Source organism: Diadema setosum, chromosome 6, assembly GCF_964275005.1.
Source record: "Diadema setosum chromosome 6, eeDiaSeto1, whole genome shotgun sequence".
NCBI classification, from domain to species: Eukaryota; Metazoa; Echinodermata; class Echinoidea; order Diadematoida; family Diadematidae; genus Diadema; species Diadema setosum.
This window is the reverse complement of record NC_092690.1, coordinates 27,620,141-27,640,084: the sequence shown is the minus strand read 5'-3', so window position 1 is coordinate 27,640,084 and position 19,944 is coordinate 27,620,141. Positions and strand designations below refer to the sequence as shown.

The window sequence follows — 19,944 nt, the reverse complement described above, 5'->3', positions numbered from 1 at the left end:
TGCGAGCTTCACGCTTCGGTTAGCGGCAAGCAGCAAACTGACCAATGAGATCACTCCGGTCGTTGTTAGGGGCGGAGCCTATCTGTGGCGCTCAATCCAAATTTTCGAACCGGTTTCTGCTTCGTTGAAACGCCAAAAACATGGCCCAGAAAAACGCTATTTTTTGGTCTTTCCTTTCATCATTTTGCTTCCAAATTTCGACAGATGATAGAAAACATGTCAGACTCCAATAATATGTCAAAATCAGAAAATCGTAAGTTTTGACCAATTATGATGCTCTCACTTCAAACTCGATTTTCACGGCTTCGACCGTGCGCGACTTTAGGACCTTTTTGTTGTAGCGGGTCACATATGTAATCTAATAGCAAGAGTCCAAAAGGGTACTCTTAGATCTCTGTTCATTCTTTTTTTTTTTGGGGGGGGGGGGTGGGGTGGAAGGAAGTTTCTTTTTTAAGTGTCAGATGAAGTTTATAACCCAAATGAAGCCTTCAAAGAGAATGTGCTTGAAAATTTTCCCCTTTGTTGTTTTGACATTGTCTGAAGCAAATATGGTGAAACTTCATATTTCAATACCAGTGCAGTTGTAGCTCCAAAGTATAATGGGATTTAATTAGTAGAGACAAAATGTGATGAAGTGATGTTGGTGTATTTTACCCTCTTTTATTCTGACAGTCTGTAAATCTAATATAACATGTTTGTAGGCCAAGTAATCATGCTTATTTTTATTTGTTATGTACTGATGTTTTGCTTTCTTTCAAAGTTGATGGTAATTTGTCTACCATACATGAATCCCCCATATTTTTCATAATGCAGACAGCCCAGCCCAGCAGGTCTGTACTTCAAGGTGCATGCAAATACAGGAGAGAGAACAGCAGAGCTTGCCACTTCCATTCTTGGAAAGGGGTGTGTGCGGAGGGACACTTCCTTCCCTCTAGACTTCACAGAACATGCTGAGAGTTTGATACACAGATGGAGTGAGGTACTGTAAAACCAAAAGTTTTTGTTACATTTTGATTTCATAAGAGCCAAGATTTGCAAGATTGAAATGCACATATGAAAGTTCTTGTTTATACCGTTCATGGATTGGATACCAGTGGCAATTCACAAGAATTTCATGCCGCGAAAAAGGTATAATTTGTCTCCAATTCACGAAAATTTCTTGCTTCACAGGATATGTTAGCTTACAGGACAGTGATTTGAAATTGAATGATATGTGTATGGGTGTATGCATTATGGCATTAAACATGCACTCAAATTCTGGCTTCATTGCCCCATGCCTTCTAAGATGTGATAATCCCCAGTAGGTTTTATAATGTGGCACATCCAGATTCTGATCGCAAAAAGGTTGATAAAGATAGCATGATTGTTTGATAAAAGAAAATAAAACAGAATTTGTATGTACATCAGCAGTCTGTGAGGTAAATGAGACTTTTGTTGAAAGTTTTCACCCAACACACACTGAATTCTGAGTTTTTTAACACCAACTTTTTAGCCCTTTTAGTATATTAGATTTGAATGTAAAATGACAAAGGATCACTACCCGTAGTGCAGCACCACTCTACATGTACTCATATGTCATCATGTTTAATAGCAACTACTTCCTTGCCATTAATTACAAAAAGCAAGATACAATGTCTTCCAGGTGGTGCAGTTGGGTATCTATGCCTTTAGGTACTGGTATATGGACACCATAAGGAAAAGTATGACGGAAGTTGTTATGCATGTACCATTTTTTAAATATCGAACTTTCATTTCACTGTGTGCGTGCCAAGTTATCATTCCTCCTGGGTTGATCAGTGGTGTTGTTTCTTTCTTCTTTTTAGAAATTCTATATCCCTTGCTTGCAAACAGAATAAAACTGTGACTTGCTAATATTTTTCTTGGTTTATTTCTTTGATTACTTTGTCACATTTTTGTGCGTAAATTGTTGATGTTTGTCCTTATTTGCTGGTTAATTTCATTTGACAGTCAGTTTCATGCCAGTTGTTTGTCTATTTGAATTCAGTTTTCTAGAGAGAAGCACAGCAATGTCATTGCCATGGCAATGGAACCACACACTGGTCAGATGTTCCTGATAGCAGACGATGCAACTGTGCACACAATATCACGCGATGGAGGTATGTGATATTTTATGATATAAATTTATACTACATGCTATATAATTATAGAACATACACATTGTGAAATAGTTTATTTGTTCCGTCTTTTCAGAACATGCATATGCCCTACGGGTATGTATGTAATCATTATCAAAATGTTGGGATATTTAGAGATGGTGTTAACCCGTTGAAGACTAGTCCCGAGTAGGCCTATACTCAGACTGGTGTCAGTGGGAAATGCATGTTACAGCAAAATCAGCCCGACCTAGCTCAACGGGTTAAGGGGCAATAGTAGAGAACACACAGAAAGGTAGAAAGATATATGATGAGCATTTTACATCAGTCAGGTCCACATTTGAATTCAATACATCAATAGAAGTCAATTTCTATACATGTGTAAATTATTAAAGTAATCCATTAAATACCTTGCTTGTTGGCATCAGATGTACCATGTTTGAACTCAGTGAATAGTAACTTACAATGTTATGGTTTTGAGTTATCTTGGATGCATTACTCTTATATGCTGCCAGAGTCTGCGATATTGTGTTGGCATGAATCTCGTAAAGATTAGATGAAATGAACACTGAAATCTTCCTAGAGTAATGTTTTAGGAGTTTACCACATTTACCATACGTGTATACTCAATAGTTCATATAAAGACAAAAGTGTTACAATTAATCATTCACTAAACTACTTATGAAGAAAATGGTATTTGCTCTTAGATCTCCTGTAATGAAAACATAGTTCTCAAATCTTTTGTGAATGGAAGTGTATTTTTGTGCATTTGATTACCTTCCTACAGCTAATTATTATAGTCAGGAAGTCATGTCTTTCAATTTCTGAAATTAAACCACCACTATTTTTAACCGTGTCTTTCATATTTTCTCTGTTAACATCAGTAATTCAATTTTTCCAAACTTCTTTTACAATATCTTATCATTTAACCATTTTGGAGATGCTCATGTGACTGATCTACCTTTACCTTTATCTCCCTGCATAGTTGAAGTGGTGGCATCTTTCCGCATGGTCGATGTTGACGTCATGGCAACCTCATCCTGGTTTGCCTACCGGTTCCTCCTTGGTGCCGTCTTCAGTGATGAGGCAATGATCAGGTACACGTTTCATTTCAGTTGAGACCACATGCAGGTGATGGAGCAAAAGGTAAACTTGTGAATGTAATGTGAATACATGTATAATGTGCATGTTTGTGTGTGTGTGTGTGTGTGTGTGTGTGTGTGTGTATGTGTGAGTGGGTAGTAGATTCTTGTTTGCGATATGTCTCCCTGAAACCCTGATAAACTTCCAGAACTGAAAAGCATGAAATATTTGCGGCAGGGAATTTTCGCGAATTGGAGCCGACAGCCTTTTGCATGGCATGAAATTTTTGCGAATAAGCCATTGGTTTCCAGTGCATTATACTGCAGTGTGGACAAGAACTTTTGTGTGCATTAAATTTTGCATATTTTGGCTCTCGCGAAATTTCCCAAATTAAAAGGCATGCAAAAAATGTCTGGTTTTACATAAAAGAGTTTTGTTTGTTTATTGCGGCATTTTCAAAATCTCTGATTTTTTAATCTTCCAGTGATGTGCAGCTTTCTATCACGTACAAACGAGCTCAGTTTTGACAAAACTGACTGAGGTTGTAACTTGTACTTGCCGACAAGATAGATAGCCTGTAAAATGCTTAAAAGAATAAAACAAACAAACAAACAAAGCATGAGCTCGAGCCAGGCCCGACCTATGTCGTAGAATTTTGAGTTTATGAATGGGTCGGGCCAAAGTGGCCTGCACCAGGCGAGGGCTATTTTGGCGCTGCTGTAAGCTAGCGCCTGGCGCTGATCGAAGAGTTTATGAAAGATGGCAGTGCCAGGTTCAGGCCAAAATTCCTTCCACAGTCAAAGGTCACAACTACCTGGCTGTGCCTCCGCCCAAGCGGGCATTCACTTACCATGGCAGTTATCCCTTATGTGGCTGAGTTTGTGAATGGGTCATTGTAAAAATAGCAAGGCACTGCTATAGTTAATGAACGCAATTTTGATTACTGCTTGGTGAGGGCCAATTTAGCTCAGGCCAGGAGCTGCCATCAATGCATGAGTTACTGAAAGGGGTATATATTTTTGATTAGCCAGAACAAATTGAAATGTGAGCAGGTGTACAATGTACAAATCTTAGTGAATTGTTATCAATTATATAGGGCCTACAAATTGTTCTTTGAGGTTCTATATTTCTCAAACCATGGTTTGGTCTTTGTGTTTTGTGATCATAGAATCTTTAGCTCAAAATGCGGAGATTTGCTGCAAGAAATCAGCCTCTCTGAAGTGACCTCCGCCAAGGTTGTTCACGTATGGAACCAAGCAGGGAGTGTCCCACGGCTGGGAGTGTGGAGTGAAAATGGCATATGGATTCTACAGGTAACAGCACCAATTCAATCTTGATCTGTGATATCAAACCACAATTCTTGCAATGTGCAGGACTCTGCTTTAATCTGTTTGCACCACACAATACTGCATCTTGTAATTACTGATAGAACCCAATGTAGATAAAATGTATAGGAAAACCTGCTTGTAATAAATTCTTATGTCAAGTTGTTTTTTATTGCAAGTGACTGACAAATTGCCCTTTGTTGACGTTAATTTCTATCGATGAAGGGCAATTTGTCAATCAAAGTCTTACAAAGGATGTTTTCTGCAATGGGAACACGTGTTAAACAATGAAGAACATGAACAAAATGGACTAGATAGCAATTTTGTTAAAAACAGATGCTTAAAATATGACTGGAACTGCCCCTGCAAAAGATTAAATACAATGAGAAAAATATCTTGATAACATTAGTATTCACTTTTACAGTTTGTTCAAAGTTATATTCATGGCAACACTATTAGACTGGGGGGGTTTGTTCATTTTGCACTGACTGTGAAATGCTCCTTCTGGAATTACATAAATGTGTCCAGAAGTGAGATGATGTACACAATGGCATGATTTGATTACTAAAACCAGCATTTGATTCCAGAGCACCTGAATTTGGACAGAAACAAGTGGAATGCATTGTTTCTAGTCTGACTAAAATGCAAGATAGGTTAGGTGCTTTAGATAAAGATCTACATTTGTATAGCTTGTAACATTTTAGTGAGACAGAAAAAGCACATGCATGGTAGCAGTTGTTTCACTTTTCCCGTACATTTATTGTATCTTACTCTTGCACCAAGATGCATGCTGCCTCCGCTGCGGCCAAGGCAGATGCCTCGAGCACCACCGAGCAGCTCCAGAAATACGGCCTGGGTAGGATGGCGGCATCCCTGGAACTAGAGAGGGCGCACTCCCAGTTGTCCAGGGAGGAGAGTGGAGGAGGAGGAGAAGGAGGAGGAGGAGGAGGAGAGGAAGGGGCTTCGGATGCAGGGCTCAATCTGGAAATTCTCCATGACGATGCTATCTTCCAGAACGAGGCCTTGCTTGTCAACCTTCTTCAGGTACCACGCAGTAGTAAAAAAATAACAGAACAACACTGATGCTAACAACAATAACAACAAGGAGCCCCAACAATTTTTGTTGGGTTTTTTTTTTGCCAATCCTGAAGCCCTGTTTTTTCCTTGCATACAACAGAACCTATTTTTCTTTTCCATAATCCATCGTGTGAAATACTTTGCAAAAATAGTGTTGCAAACTTGGGATATATATATAAATGCACATTCAAAGTAAATCAACTGAATTTACAGTACATCAATTTCATATGGATATGAGTATACTCGCACATCTTCAAACATCTACACAATTGTACATATTCAGGTAGTAAATTGATTTACATATGTTACAATGTATAATATGTTAATTTACACAAACTTCCACTTACATATAAATTTTCCACACAACCATAGAAAGTACAGAACCATCGCAAGACTAAGAGTCTTGATCTCTGCCACAGAATTGTAAGACTTACAGTGTACTAATGCATCCTTGAATTTCTCAGCAGGGTGCAGGAGACTGTCGCAAACCTGATTTTGCCAAGGGGCTTGAAGAGCTGCAACAGGACCATGAGCAGAGAAAGGATCGAACACCAGACACCACTCTCAATGAGTCGATGCTGCCCTTACTGGATGACTTCTGGCAGATACAGAAACAGAGGGATGACACAGCGAAGGTAGTGCATTCTTTGAAGTAGATCAACTCGTTCCTTACGGGACCTTGGTATACCAGGTTCCTGTGGTGTCAACTGATATACGGGAACTTTGTATAGGGCCTACCAGGTTCCCAAAATGAAGACAAGTTTGCCTGCTTTCATGGCCTAAATTCATGTTAATTTATGTTTTGCTACCCAGAAAGACGGTTTTAATAGAAAGATTAGAGTTTCTTTTATCAATATCCGTTTTCTTTATGAGTGAAAACTGTGTGTATCGCAGTACTATTTGCCTTTTTTCCAATGTAGTGTGTTTTGCTGTAAAACTCGTATAAAGATGTACATAGCGATCAAGGCAAGCTCAGTCGATATTTGGTGTCGCTGTCCCCATTCAGTTGTGTCGTTTGTGTATAACAAAAGAGTTTTTTAGTCGATCAGCGCATGCTCTATTCATACCTCGATATTTCCATTGTTCGATGGTACATGTAGTTGACCGTGGAAAGGAAGTATATGCACCGCTGGACTGCTTTCGCACGAGTGGATTACCAAACTGTCCATGCTGTCGACAGGGCAAAAAGAATCTCGTTTTGGGGGCATTTAAGGCACTCAAAGAATTGAGGAAAGAACGGGTTAACCTATATTGATGATTCATCATATGCGTGGAAGAATGACGCTAACGGCAACAATATGCCTGGAAGAATGCATGCGAGGCACATGTTATACTTCACATGTACGGGCCTTGCCAGTGTTAGTGTTGTTCTCCTCGGCACACCTTCCTTGAATTGCGTCATTTTGTGTCGTTATCCTGGGCACACGACGATATAATGAAACATAGAAGAACGTTATTGTAAAGCTTGTCCCAATAAGTAACTAGAGAAGCACGCTGAGAGCGCAGACCTCCGCCAAGCATGCAGCCCATTTCCACCCGCACTGATCTTGTCTTCCACAGAGACCAGTGATTTCCACCCATACGTACTGCATTGTGTGCTGAAAGCCGCCTGATTTCCCAATATAGAAGCCTCTGTTACGTCATAAACCCTCAGCTGCACAGTGCGCCTCGCCCTAGCAGAAACTAGAGCACGCGCTTTAGTGCGTGCATGCGAACCTCAAATACGCGCAGCCTGAACTCCCAAGTTCATTGACCCTACCTGCCAAAATATCAAAAATTCTTCATAAATTCCCCCCAAATTCTCGGATCACTACCAAAAGTTAATCGTTTGTTGTGTCACTCTCAACCTTTCCTGCAAGTTTCATCCCAATCCGTTAACTACTTTTTGAGTTATTTTGCACACGGACGAACGAACTAACTAACTAACAAACAAACCAACGGTAACGAAAACATAACCTCCCCCCTTGGCGGAGGTAATGAATGGAAGTGATTCTTTGTAAACTCTCCTTTGTTCATGATTAGTACTCTGTTTTTTCCAGTTCTATTGGTGTATTGAATAATATTGTGAATCCGTGTTCTGAATCTTGCATCCAATCATGTATGTAGGATGGACTTCGGTCGAGATGTGGGCCAACGGTAGCCAGCGAAGTCAAGAGCTGTCTCGAGGACTCCTCAATTCCTTTGGGTAATACAACTCTCTCTTTGTCCTAAGGAATTTTTCTTTTAATGTACCAAGGTACCTGTATGTATGTTTGTGAATCTTGTTTTTACCATTAAAGCAGCTCATGTTTGAGCATCCATTATAACCCACCAGATGTTGAAAGATATTGTAGTTGGTAATGTTGTTGTGATAATATGGCAAGGTCATGCAGAATATCAAATGCTGTTGCTTGAGAGACTATTAAAGACGGGACAATATCAGCAAGATTAGTAGTTAAATTGATAATTTTTGCTGCGAATTGTTTTTTCATCACAACAGAGTGACAAATTGTCTTTCAGTGATGTAAATAACAATGATTGTTATGTCTCCATCATTGAGTGTCACTGGATAAAGTGTCACTCGATAAAGATTCCCTAATGACAGTTTTGGGCCATTGAGTCAAAGGTCAAGTGAAAATCGTAATATTTCACTTCTTTTCTCCATGCCTCAGAAATGACTCAAAGTATCTTTACGAAACTCTGGGAACTTTAATAGCCCTGGTATTCGTAAAGTGCAAGCCATTAGATATGTGTTTGTGTAGCATGTATCAATGGGCTATAGCTGTCATGTTATAATTTTGTCATTGATATTATTTGTACCGGTATGCTAAACCAGGTCTTAGGCTTGGCAGACTGGAGCTTGTTTCTCAGCAGTTTCCAGGGAGAGTGCTTCAGTGTTTGCTAAAGGAGCTTGATATAGAAAAAGCAATGGAGACTGGTGAGGATATTTTTTTTTTCATTTTTTCTTTAAGTTACATGTGATGTGCATAGTGTGTTCCAATGTATCCACAAGTTATAATCTCCACACAGAAGAAGTGCTTAGACTTCACATCACTGATGTTATGACCAGAGTTGACAACAGTTTCAATACACAAACTTGAAAAATAGTCTTTTATTTTTATTTTTTTTTTATTTCAACTATTTTAGATTTTTCAAGAACATGGAGTTTGCACCTTCAAAATCAGTTATATGAGGGTCTTGTTATATGCGACGTCTTTCTAGCAAGGTGCCATTCTACTGCAGAGGTCGATTTAACACGCAGTATTGTTCTTCCCACCAGTAGAATCTCCAGGTGGGACTGTTGATCCGTGGAGTGAGCGGGCTCCTCAGTCGTGTCTGAGGTACGCCTCCCTCTGCAGCACGGGTACTGAGGAGGGTTGCCGCTTTCTGAAGCTCCTGTGTCGACTGCTCTTCCTCCATCAGCCTGCCAAACTGGTAAGAGGAGAACTTGGTGTTTAGAAAGTGTTGTGTAGTGGGTGTCATCCTGTGGTGATTGGAACACTTTAGATTTTTAATCAGTGATTTGCAGTGTAGTGTCATACACTCTTGCTCCACACTGATGGTGGTATTGGAACCCTTTTGGTCAAATTGGTGGTACAGTATGCGGTACCATACACTAGCTCAACACCAATGTTACTGATACCCTATGGATCAAATTTGTGGTACATGTACAAGGCTTGTACCTACATTGTTTTTTTACAGTGTCATACAACTGTATGTTATCTCCACACCAGTAGGTGGGACTCTTTGGATTGAATTTATCTGTACCATTATACCATTTATCTAAAAGTGTACATATGTAGTTATGATTCTTGCTTTATTTAGAAAATATGAATGACATTGTATATGAATGAATCTTCTTAGTATTGTCCTGTCTTTGTAGGTTCGCGCTGTGGAGTATTTCCAGATGTCCCAGCAGACGGCCCAAGATACGACTGCCTTTACAAGGAAGAGACGTGGGGTATGGCATGCCATGGGATGGGTTCTAGAGTGTAGCCAATGGCACATGATTATTCTGGTCATGTGACCAAACATAAATTTTGTGTACAGCACACACTCCTGTGTAGATACTACATGTATATCATGCAGCAGGATGGACAAGTGCATAGTTGGTAAACTTGTTTATTTTCGTCTTGAGACTCCTACTGTTTAAGCCCTTAAGCCTTAAGTATAATAAAACTGTACAAAGGGTACACATACACATACACTACACATAGTCATAAGTATTGTACATACTAGTCAAGCAATCAGAGCAGGAAAACTTTTTTTTTTTTTTAAAGTGAGTTCCTAACTTCCTGTTTTTAAAAGCTATAAAATGTTCTGTTTTGTATTTCAAATGAAAGAAATAAAAGAGGTGATCAAAGCAGGGTTTTACATACATTTTGGAATTTTAACAAAAGTGTTTATTCTGGGTATGAAACCATATCAAATAAACAAGGCTGACGGCCGGAAGAAGCAAACATCGTAACTTTCTGACAAGGCTGATCACATGAAAATTGTGCATGATGCAAAGATATTGCACAATTGTTTTCTGAGCTGAATGATTTGATATATTTAAAGGACAAGTTCACCTTCATAGACATGTGGGTTGATTGAATGCAGCAATATTAGTAGAACACATCATTGAGAGTTTGAGGAAAATCGGACAATCCGTTCAAAAGTTATGAATTTTTGAAGTTTCTGCTCACTCAAGGCTGGATGAGAAGACTACTATAGGTTGTGATGTCAAATGAGTACAACGATATAAGGAAAGAATAAAGAAAATTCAACATATTTTCACTTTTCTCGCATAACAAAAGAACACTCCACTTCTCTCTTTCAGAAGGCAGGGGGAATAATATTACCCTTAACATATGTCAGTAACAAGTCGAAGAAATGTGAACTTTATTCAAAAAGTAAAGTTTTGTGAAATTCTCTTTTTATTTTCTTTATATCGTTGTAGGCATATGACATCATACAATGTAGTAGTCTTCTCATCCAGCAGTGACTACACAGATACTTTAAAAATTCATAACTTTTGAACGGATTGTGGGATTATCCCCAAACTTTCACTGATGTGTTCTACTAATATTGTTGCATTCACTCAATCCACATGTATATGAAGGTGGACTTGTCCTTTAAACAGGTATGTGAAACATACATTGTAACTGAATAGTGTGGCTACTGTAGGTTTGGCATGAATCAGAGTGCTATTATATTGAGTAATCACTATGAAAGTGTTTATGAAGCAGACTTCTGTCCCTCGTTTGTGTGTCCACAGATCTCATTGAGTGGAGTGTTGGTGGATGTTCTCCCTCCACCCACCAGATCCGTTAACGTTCCCGAGGCAGTGGAGGCCCTTGCGCATCTCATTCGGCAAAGGTACTGTACACGCACGATGTATTGCACGATGTATTCGTGGTTTGTGACTGAGCATGTTGCAAAACTGTGATATATTGTACATGGTTGTACATGTATCAAATTTGACTGACTTTCTTTTACACCCATCATGATAGGTCCTACTGTATGGCAAGAAATTTTCTCGGGGAGCAGTACGTTTCCAGGAATTGGAGTCAACGCCCTTTTTCACGGCATTACGTTTTCTTGAATTTTCACCGGCATTGAAAGCGTAATATTGCAGACAAGACCTTTTGAGTGCATTATGATTATTATGAATCTTGGCTCTTGCGAAATTTGCGATATTAACACGTACACAAAAATTTTTTGTTTTACAGTGTTCTTTGTTTGTGACCTAGCATGTTGCAAAACTGTTATGTGCACAATTGTGATTTACATGTTGTACCTAGTTTGACTCTCTTTTACACCCAGCATTGCAAGTCTGGGGAAAATTCACCTTAAAGGCATATAATTTACCATTTGCAGATGAAACAAAAACCCAGCTTTAAACTGTGCTTCAAAATAGTTTTAAATTGTGAGTTAGGGATAGATACAACCAATGTAAAAATTTGAATCAGTATAATTAATGTAAATTGTTAACTATACAAAATGTGACCAATAGTTATAATAAAAATGCTTGTAGACTAACTGTCTACAGTTATGGTTTATTGAGAAAAATAGTGATATCTCCTTATATTTTAGGCTTTCTTGCAAAATTTTAACATGGTAGGATGTTATGTGATACAACTGACCTACACATAATATGCATCAAATGAGATATCTTGAACATTCTTTAAAATCACTGCTGCCAAAGGTAAACTATACCTTTGATATTCATTTTCGCCAGATTGGTCGCAAACTTGAATGTGAGAGATGACTGACTGTTTGATTGACCTTAGCTCAGTGAAAGAGGATGGGGTGAAGAGCCATCACAAACATCTCACAAGTTTATGATGATATGTGAGAGATATGAACTATGATAAAATTTAACTATCCTCTTAAATCCTATCCTATTAAGAATAGTTGCTGTCGTGATTCATTGGGAACTCAATTTCGCAAAATCAGTAACTCGAAATGAGTTTTTTTCTCAGCCCAATATCTCTTATTATTTTGCTTTTTGCAGTTTACTCCAAACAATACACTTGATTTAAGACCAGTTAATGATCCCATGATTATACTCTCATTTTGGAGGGTCCAAGTTGGATTGAGTTGAAGTGAATTGACATGCTAAGTGTAGACCTTTAATCAGCCTCCATAACCTTTGACCTCTTGGTTCTTTCCAGTGATAAAGATCATGGGTCAATGAGGGCGCTACAGCTTCTGCTCAGCCATGCCATGTGGGAGGCTGCTATCGACGTTGTAAAGCACCACGTCCCGCAGAATGACCTGTCTCACCGAGAGTTGTTCCATGTCCTGCTCTGCGCCATCTTAACCGTGAGCTAGTCACACTGGGTTACATCTTTGAACACTAGTGCTCTTGTGCATGGCATGGTCTCAAGAAATTGATTATTTAGGAATGCAGTCTTTCTGTTTTAAGAGCACTTTGATCCTTTGTGGGATGACATCTCTGGCTGGCTCCCGCAATGAGCCAACTGAATTGATATTTCTATTACATGTAAATGAATCTACACTTTCTGGATGGCTAGAATGAAACAGTTTAGCCATCCAAATGAAATCTAGTTCAAAGAATACTTATATACACATATGAGATTGTGCCATCAATCTTTCAAACCTTGCACTTCAACTTTTTACCAATCTCATGAAACAATTGCCTGTGCGACAATGGCTCCAGTCTTATTTTCCCAAGGGACTTTATAGGATTTAATAGGGTTAAGGTTGTGACATGGTTTTAAGTTTAGTTTGATGTGAGGATTAGGATTGGGGTTAGGGTTATGTTTGTGAGTGGAATTTATGTGTGACTTAGCGTGCAGATATTATATTGGAGCAATTGTCGCAGGAGCATTAATAAGCTGGAACCTTACTACAAACCTACTCTGGGAGACCACACCAACATTTCTAGTTTCAGTTGATTTCCGGGTTTCATAAATTTCAAATATCTATTCTTATTTGCTTCCAGCTTACTTCTAGTTTCCACTAGATTTGAAATGACACAAGTGTTGACTGAAAGCATGCCTACTCTTTTTCTCCTTCAGGACAGCTCAGCCATGCAACGGTACAACAGTGATTTGTGGGCATGTCTTCCATCATCTGTCTCGTAAGTGTTTGACTCTTTATGTGCTACGTTCGCACGCCTGACTCAGTCGACGGCGTGCCAACTTTGCATATTCTGCTCAAACGCACAGACCTGTCCAAACCGGAGCGATAAGTCCCCAAAGGCCACAGTACAATGAAAGCGTGATTTCGTTCCTCTCACATGTAGCTTGCATTTTCTGTGGTGATTAACTAGCAAGTGGTGTTCCCTTCATAAATTTCTGGTTAAAATCTAAATTTCTGTTCTGAATTTTAGCAGTTATGTCTTGTACTTTTGGTTTGAATGAACTGAACTGAACTGACTATTGTGTGTGCAAAATTCATGCCTTTTTGCAATAATGTAGTTCCTGGTCATTTTAAAGAAAACCAATAACATATTGTCATACAGTTTACATCAAAGCAAAGGTAAGCATTTTCTCTACATCGTTGCTCACTACAGGTCCAGTGAAACAGCAATCTATAAAAGTTACATGGATTTGAAAAACAGAATGTTTTCCCAAAGTATGACAACGTTGTTGTCTCAAAATAATGTGGCATACAGGGGGTTTATGCCATGGCCCATGATCGAGGATCGACTAAATTCTTACAAAGCAAGGAAACAAACAGATATCTTTCACAGTACAGAAATATATGATATATGAACAGATTTCCAAACATCATAAATCAACATTCAAAAAAAAAAAAAAGTCAGCAAAATTTGGTGGTTATTTGTTCACTGGTGCCTACTTCATCAAAAATTTGTCTGACACATTTTGCTCGCACATCACATACAAATGTAGTTTACCAGGCATTGTTTTTATATAGTGCTTAGCCAAGCCATTCTTGCACAGTAGCAACTGCGAAAAGGCTTATGCAAATTGATTGGGATAAGATTTTATTTCCATATACAAAAGCTTCTGATTTAACTGAGCTTGCTCATTTACATTTTCAGATCTTCATATGCATGTTTTTAGAGGCTGCCATAAAATGCTAGAGTCATCCACGGCCGTATTTTGTACAGGGTCCATAAGGAATTAAAACCGTACCGACCCGGTTCGGGCCGTAGAGACCCGCATTGACCCACATCGTAGCCCGTGTCAATTCCTGATGGATTCCGGGTGCTACGATACGGCGGTGAAAAATTTTTGGTCATGTTCAAAATTTTTTCACGGATTTCAATTCCGTATTTATATCTGAATTGACCCGGTTCAAACTGCATTGACTCCCATCGACCCACTGCACCCCGCAGCGTAAAACCGTATGGACCCTTGCCGTATACCGCATTGCCTTCATGCAACAGATGATGACAAGGTTTACATCCGGGTCGGTATGGGTTGAAGCGGGTTGACACAGGTCGATAGGGGTCGAAAAGGACTCAGTGAAGGATTTTAAAGCTGATTTTTATATGGTTTGATATAGGTCAATCCGGATCTCTACGGCTCGAACGGGGACGATATGGTTTTAATTCCTTATGGACCTGGTTTGAAATCCGGCCGTGTGTGACTGTAGCATAAGTTGCCCTCCATTCCAGGACTAATCCGGCTCATTTTCACCCGCATCAAATCCGTTTTGTGACCCGGCTGTGTGTGACACTAGCATAAGCCACACTTTCACACTTATAATCGCCACCTTCTACATTTCTTTCTTAATAATTTCAAATATTTATGATTTCAATAGGTATTCATGTTTGATATTACATTCCATACCTATTGTATGCTTTGTATACAATTAATCTTTTGATACCATGTAATTGTACCTTGAAGTACGTATTCTTGGAAATGTTTTATTCAATATGTGAAAAATGCAGAACTCAAATCATATAAAATCAAATCAGATGTCATTCAGAATCAAGATTGCAGTGTTGAATTATACCTTTCCCTAAAACGTGAAACCGCTACTACAGTGCACTCATGTTACAATGAACACACTTAAAACAACATTTCTGTTGCAATGAAGTAAAAACCCAGGCCGTAATATTATCCTCCCTATGATATTTATTGTGTATTTGTTTGGTTATAACAAAATTCCAATATAACGAAAGAAAACTGCCGGTCCCGAGGACTTCGTTATAACAGGAGTTTGAATTATTCTGCAGTGCGTTGAACCTGCTACAAACTCTTCATATCAATGAGAACCTGACCAAGAACCAACTCAGCAGCCAGCGTGATGCCCCCAGGCAGGCAGCGCAGGTTCAGGGGCTGACGACAGCTCTCCTGAAGGCACAACTGATTCAGATGCTGGCCCAGGAATCAGGATGAAGAAATTGAATGGCTCCAGGAGAAATCAGAATCAATCCGAGGGCTCTTTTTGTTTTGCCCACTGAGGGTGAGGGTGAGACTCTGAGATCAAAATGGCATTTGTCGGTCAGTGTAAAACAAAAAATTTTAGCCTCACGAAATAATCGCAAATTGGAGCAGAAGGACATTTTCGTGGCATGAAATTTTCACGAAGTACGTACCTCTGGCATTCAATGCAAATAGTGTAGAACAAGAGCATTTGGTGCATTCTAATTTCGCGAATCTTAGCTCTCGCGAAATTCGTGAAATTAGAATGCACGCGAATATTCCTTGTTTTACAGCATCTGTCATCCGACACAAAATGTTACTACTTGCCTTCAACATTTGCTTGTGACAAATGATTTTGAATCTGCGCTCCTTTTGTGTCCAAGCTTTGCTCAGAGATGTAGTCCCGACTCCATTCGTTCACCACGTCATGACGGGCAAAATGTTCCACTCCATTCTAAGCAGATCGCACCCAAACCATCACAACAATGTTGCAAAGCACCGTGATTGGGAAGCCATGTTTTGGATTGAGAGCAATAACTTGCTGCGGACATCTAGCTGGCATTAGCCTTGTTCTACGTGCATCACAGATGCATCCCGGGGGTGTTTAGGGTGCAGTGTTTTGCATAGTCACATCCTACGGTCACAGGCCAATCATATTGTGTCACATGTTCAAGATTACCTTCCAGACTCTCTTCTGAAGAATCCTGTGTATGCCGTATACTTTGGTATGAGTCTAATTTTTTGCAAATCAGGACTTCCTGACAGTTTTGCAAGTGGTTTAATTCATAATTGGGAAGTAAGTACTGAACAGAGAAATATATGAGTGCATGCCACATTTTTGTTGGGATCAGAGTTAATATCTTTGCATACTTTCAAATTCGCGAACAGCAACCGACTCACAAAATTCACAAAAATAAAAATCTAGTCAAATAATTATTGTAAATGAAATAGAAAAGATGGATGGACAAAACTAATTGAAGTGGTAATTGAATCAGGACTAATCCAAAATCATGCATGGATCTTTACAGAGTAATATTCATGAAAGAGTGAGCTATGCAAGATGGTCTGTATGTAAACTCCTCATATTATTTAATTTTTGTGAAAGGGCGTCAGATTTTCCTTTTTCATATTTCTAAGTGTTTTGCGATTTTGTTTGTACATGTGTACATAATTTTCACAACTCCCTTTCATAGTGCAATGGGACTGTGAAATGTGAATTCAGTGCAATATTCAAAATGTTACTGACCAAAGCACATGAAGTGGACTCACAGAGGAGTAATCTGTTACATTAAATGGGTTAGTCAAATACTGGTTAATGAGTGGCTAAACACAGTCACGTGATGGAGGCACATTGGTTATGTTCGCCCATGGGCAGAAAATTTTTGTAATGTTCTCCCATGGGAAAACATTTTCACGTAACAAATGACAAACGATACCAAACGATTGAACGATCATATTTTTCATGCAATCGATAGGATGAATTTGCCTATTCCATACAATGTGAAAAAGCAGATTTGACTAACCCATATAATATAACAGATGATGACTTTTGTTGTAGGGAACATACCAAACGATCGACCCTTAGGGTTTGAAATGCTATTTCGGGAGGCTATAAATCCCTCGACTTCATCTTGGGACTTATAACCTCCCTCAATAGCATTTTAAACCCTTCAGGTGGAACATTCGGTATGTTCCCTCCCCCGGCAGTCATCATCTATATAATATCAACTCTTATTTTCATGTTTATTCTTTGCATGTGAAGCAGACAGGAAGCAGTGATATGGTAACGTTTTGCATGTTAGAAATATGAAAGCATGTACAGTATACAGAAGGCATGTTATGAATTTAAGATAGTTTAATAGTATTGTATATTTTGGCATATTTAAGGGGAATTTACTCCAAAATATTCATGTGGATTGAGTGAATGTGGAGATATGAGTATATTGTGGAATGTATCAGTGAAGTTTGAGGAAAATCAGGCAGTTTATTTGAGAGTGATGAATTATTCTGGCGTGATAAACAAGCACTTGGCTTAAAGGGATGGTACAGTATTGGTGGAGATGAGAATTGGGCTTTTAACTTTTTGCGAGATACCAAGAAAACACTTATAAAATAGTACAGAGCATACCATTTTAAGAGGAATTCAAAGTTTATTTGATGAAAATCGGGTTTGGAATGACTGAAACATCCAAAAACAAAGTAAAACAAAGCGATCGTAATAAAGTGTGGGTCCCACACTTATTAGAATCGCTCTATTTTGGATATTTCAGCCATTTCAAAACCAATTTTCATCAAATAAATGTTGAATTCCTCATAGAATTACATGCACTGTCATACTTCATCACAGAGGTTTTTCATTAACTCACCAAAAAATTTTAGAAACCTGAAATTAGGTCTCAACCAAAACTATACGATCCCTTTAACTCTTTCAGAAGGCAGGGGAAATCTTATTACCCTCAGCTTACATGTATGTCAGACAGGTGAAATGAATATTAAAAGTGACATTTTGTGAGAGTCTCTTTATATTTTCTTGACATCGTTGTCCTACTGTGACATCACAAATTGTTGTCTTCTTCTTATCCAGCAATGATAGTACCAAAACATTACAAATTCATAACTCTGAACGGATTGTCCGCTTTTCGTCAGACTTCTTTGATGTTTTATGATAATATTTCTGCATTCACTTACTTCACATAATAATTATGTGACCGTCCATCAAAAAAAAACAACAAAGAGTCACACACCCCAATTTTATGTGAGGACTTAAATTAGGTGAAATAGTTCAACATTGTCAATCTTACGTTTTTAATATGCAGAGCAAATTTTCTTGTACTGTACATTTTTCTTAAGTTGCAGACCATAAAACAAACGTGAAATTGCATTTTTAGCAGTTTTTCTAGAACACCTTTTCTTTGGTAGAATATCGTGACAAGGTGTTTTACATAAGGTCTTTTCATTTTCAAAAATCCTCTATTCAACCCGGAAGTGACACCAATTCCTGGACCCGCCCCTTCCCATGGCCTCAGAGCACCTGCTATAAAGGCGGGCATGATTTCTATGAGGGTCTGGCTGTCTGCTTTTTATGATACATTCAAAATGTATTATCATGTAAAATATGTTACATCAAGGAGTAAAAATAGTTTTGAATTTAATTTCATTGAATATGCAATGGATGCTAAGGCCTCGAGATTGTATTAGAATAAACAAACCAAGCAAGAAAAACACATGGTCACAGGATGATAAATATGTTTGCTTCCATTCCTTTTGTTTAAGTTGAATCAAAATATCTAATGTTCTACATATTGTAAAGACTTACACACGATGTCAGCAAAAGGCAAAATATTAACAGCTGCACTGTTGAATACTACACAGCTTCTCTACACATCGCAATCCTTTATTTCCAAATACATTGTGATCTGAAGTGTGAAGGTGTGAGTGTATTTGTATGATTGCTTTGATGTCTTCTAAGGGTCTACTAGGGCAATTACCCCCTGGGCAATTACCCTGGACTCTTTTCCTGACCCAAACCATAATCCTAATCCTGAACCTAATCCTAACCCTAACCCAAACTCTAACCGTAAAGGGGGGGGGGGGGGGGGGAGCACTCACTGCATGGGCGCGCGCCCGCTCTTTATATTTTGTTAAAACAAAAGAAATTAAAAAATGGAGGGGGGGGGGGGCCTTGCGCCCCCCTTTAATTTTGTAGAGGCGCCTCCCCTTTACAGGATTCCTAGATCTGCCCCTGTTACTAACCAATATTTAGCCGGGGGGGGGGGGGGGGGGGGGTAATTGCCCTCGGGGGGTAATGCCCTGATACGGTCTTCTAGAGGTGTGTTTGCATGTACACTATGTATGTGTGTGTGTGTGTATGCGTGTGTGTGTGTGTGTGTGTGTGAAACAAGGTGATATAGAACTCCATGGCAGTCATTTTGAACTGATTATCTATCCCTAGACTTGGTTAGCTCATTGCCCAATAGCCTTTTTGTCAGTATAAGATATCAAAATCTCCGAATGAGCGCTGACTGATTTCAGATCTTCTGTAGTTTCAAGTAAGCATTTAGATACCTTAGCATGTAATGACGTGCTGCCCAAGGAGGATGTAGACACACACGCATTTCCTCTAACTCCATATAGGACCAGCAGAAATACGAGAAGGCCTAGGATTTTTTTTTTCACTCCAATTTCTAACGTAATTAAATTGTACATGTTACAATATGTCGTGTGATATATTGTTTTGTGGGTTTATAAACTACAACGGATATATACAATATACAAGTACTAGTATTCATGGATAAGCAATGTCCATTATTCAATTCAAAACCATATTATCATTCAATTCTGGTTGAGTCAGATACAGAAAATCAGGCAAATTCACTGTACGCGTGATTTTCAAGTTATGTTCAAGTACATTAATCCCTCACTGTTTTTGGAAAAAAAAAAAATCAGTTCGACACTTTTTGAACAGATAAATACACCTCACAGAATCATTGAGATAAAAGCAGGCACAACACGAAA

The 19,944-nt window shown here is 38.8% G+C and overlaps 1 protein-coding gene across 1 annotated transcript in view; it reads left to right on the top strand.

Moving 5' to 3' along the window:
- Positions 1-15,552, top strand: part of LOC140229680 (uncharacterized) — a 31,887-nt gene extending 16,335 nt beyond the window's left edge. Inside the window, exons 6-19 of the mRNA XM_072309923.1 lie at positions 814-979; positions 2,006-2,117; positions 3,100-3,211; positions 4,366-4,510; positions 5,306-5,566; positions 6,067-6,234; positions 7,706-7,784; positions 8,415-8,516; positions 8,862-9,013; positions 9,462-9,539; positions 10,839-10,939; positions 12,238-12,388; positions 13,108-13,169; positions 15,240-15,552. Of these exons, the coding sequence (XP_072166024.1) occupies positions 814-979; positions 2,006-2,117; positions 3,100-3,211; positions 4,366-4,510; positions 5,306-5,566; positions 6,067-6,234; positions 7,706-7,784; positions 8,415-8,516; positions 8,862-9,013; positions 9,462-9,539; positions 10,839-10,939; positions 12,238-12,388; positions 13,108-13,169; positions 15,240-15,402 (1,852 nt within the window). The 3' untranslated portion in view covers positions 15,403-15,552. The remainder of the gene's footprint in view (positions 1-813; positions 980-2,005; positions 2,118-3,099; positions 3,212-4,365; positions 4,511-5,305; positions 5,567-6,066; positions 6,235-7,705; positions 7,785-8,414; positions 8,517-8,861; positions 9,014-9,461; positions 9,540-10,838; positions 10,940-12,237; positions 12,389-13,107; positions 13,170-15,239) is intronic.
- The last annotated feature ends 4,392 nt before the right edge of the window (positions 15,553-19,944 follow it).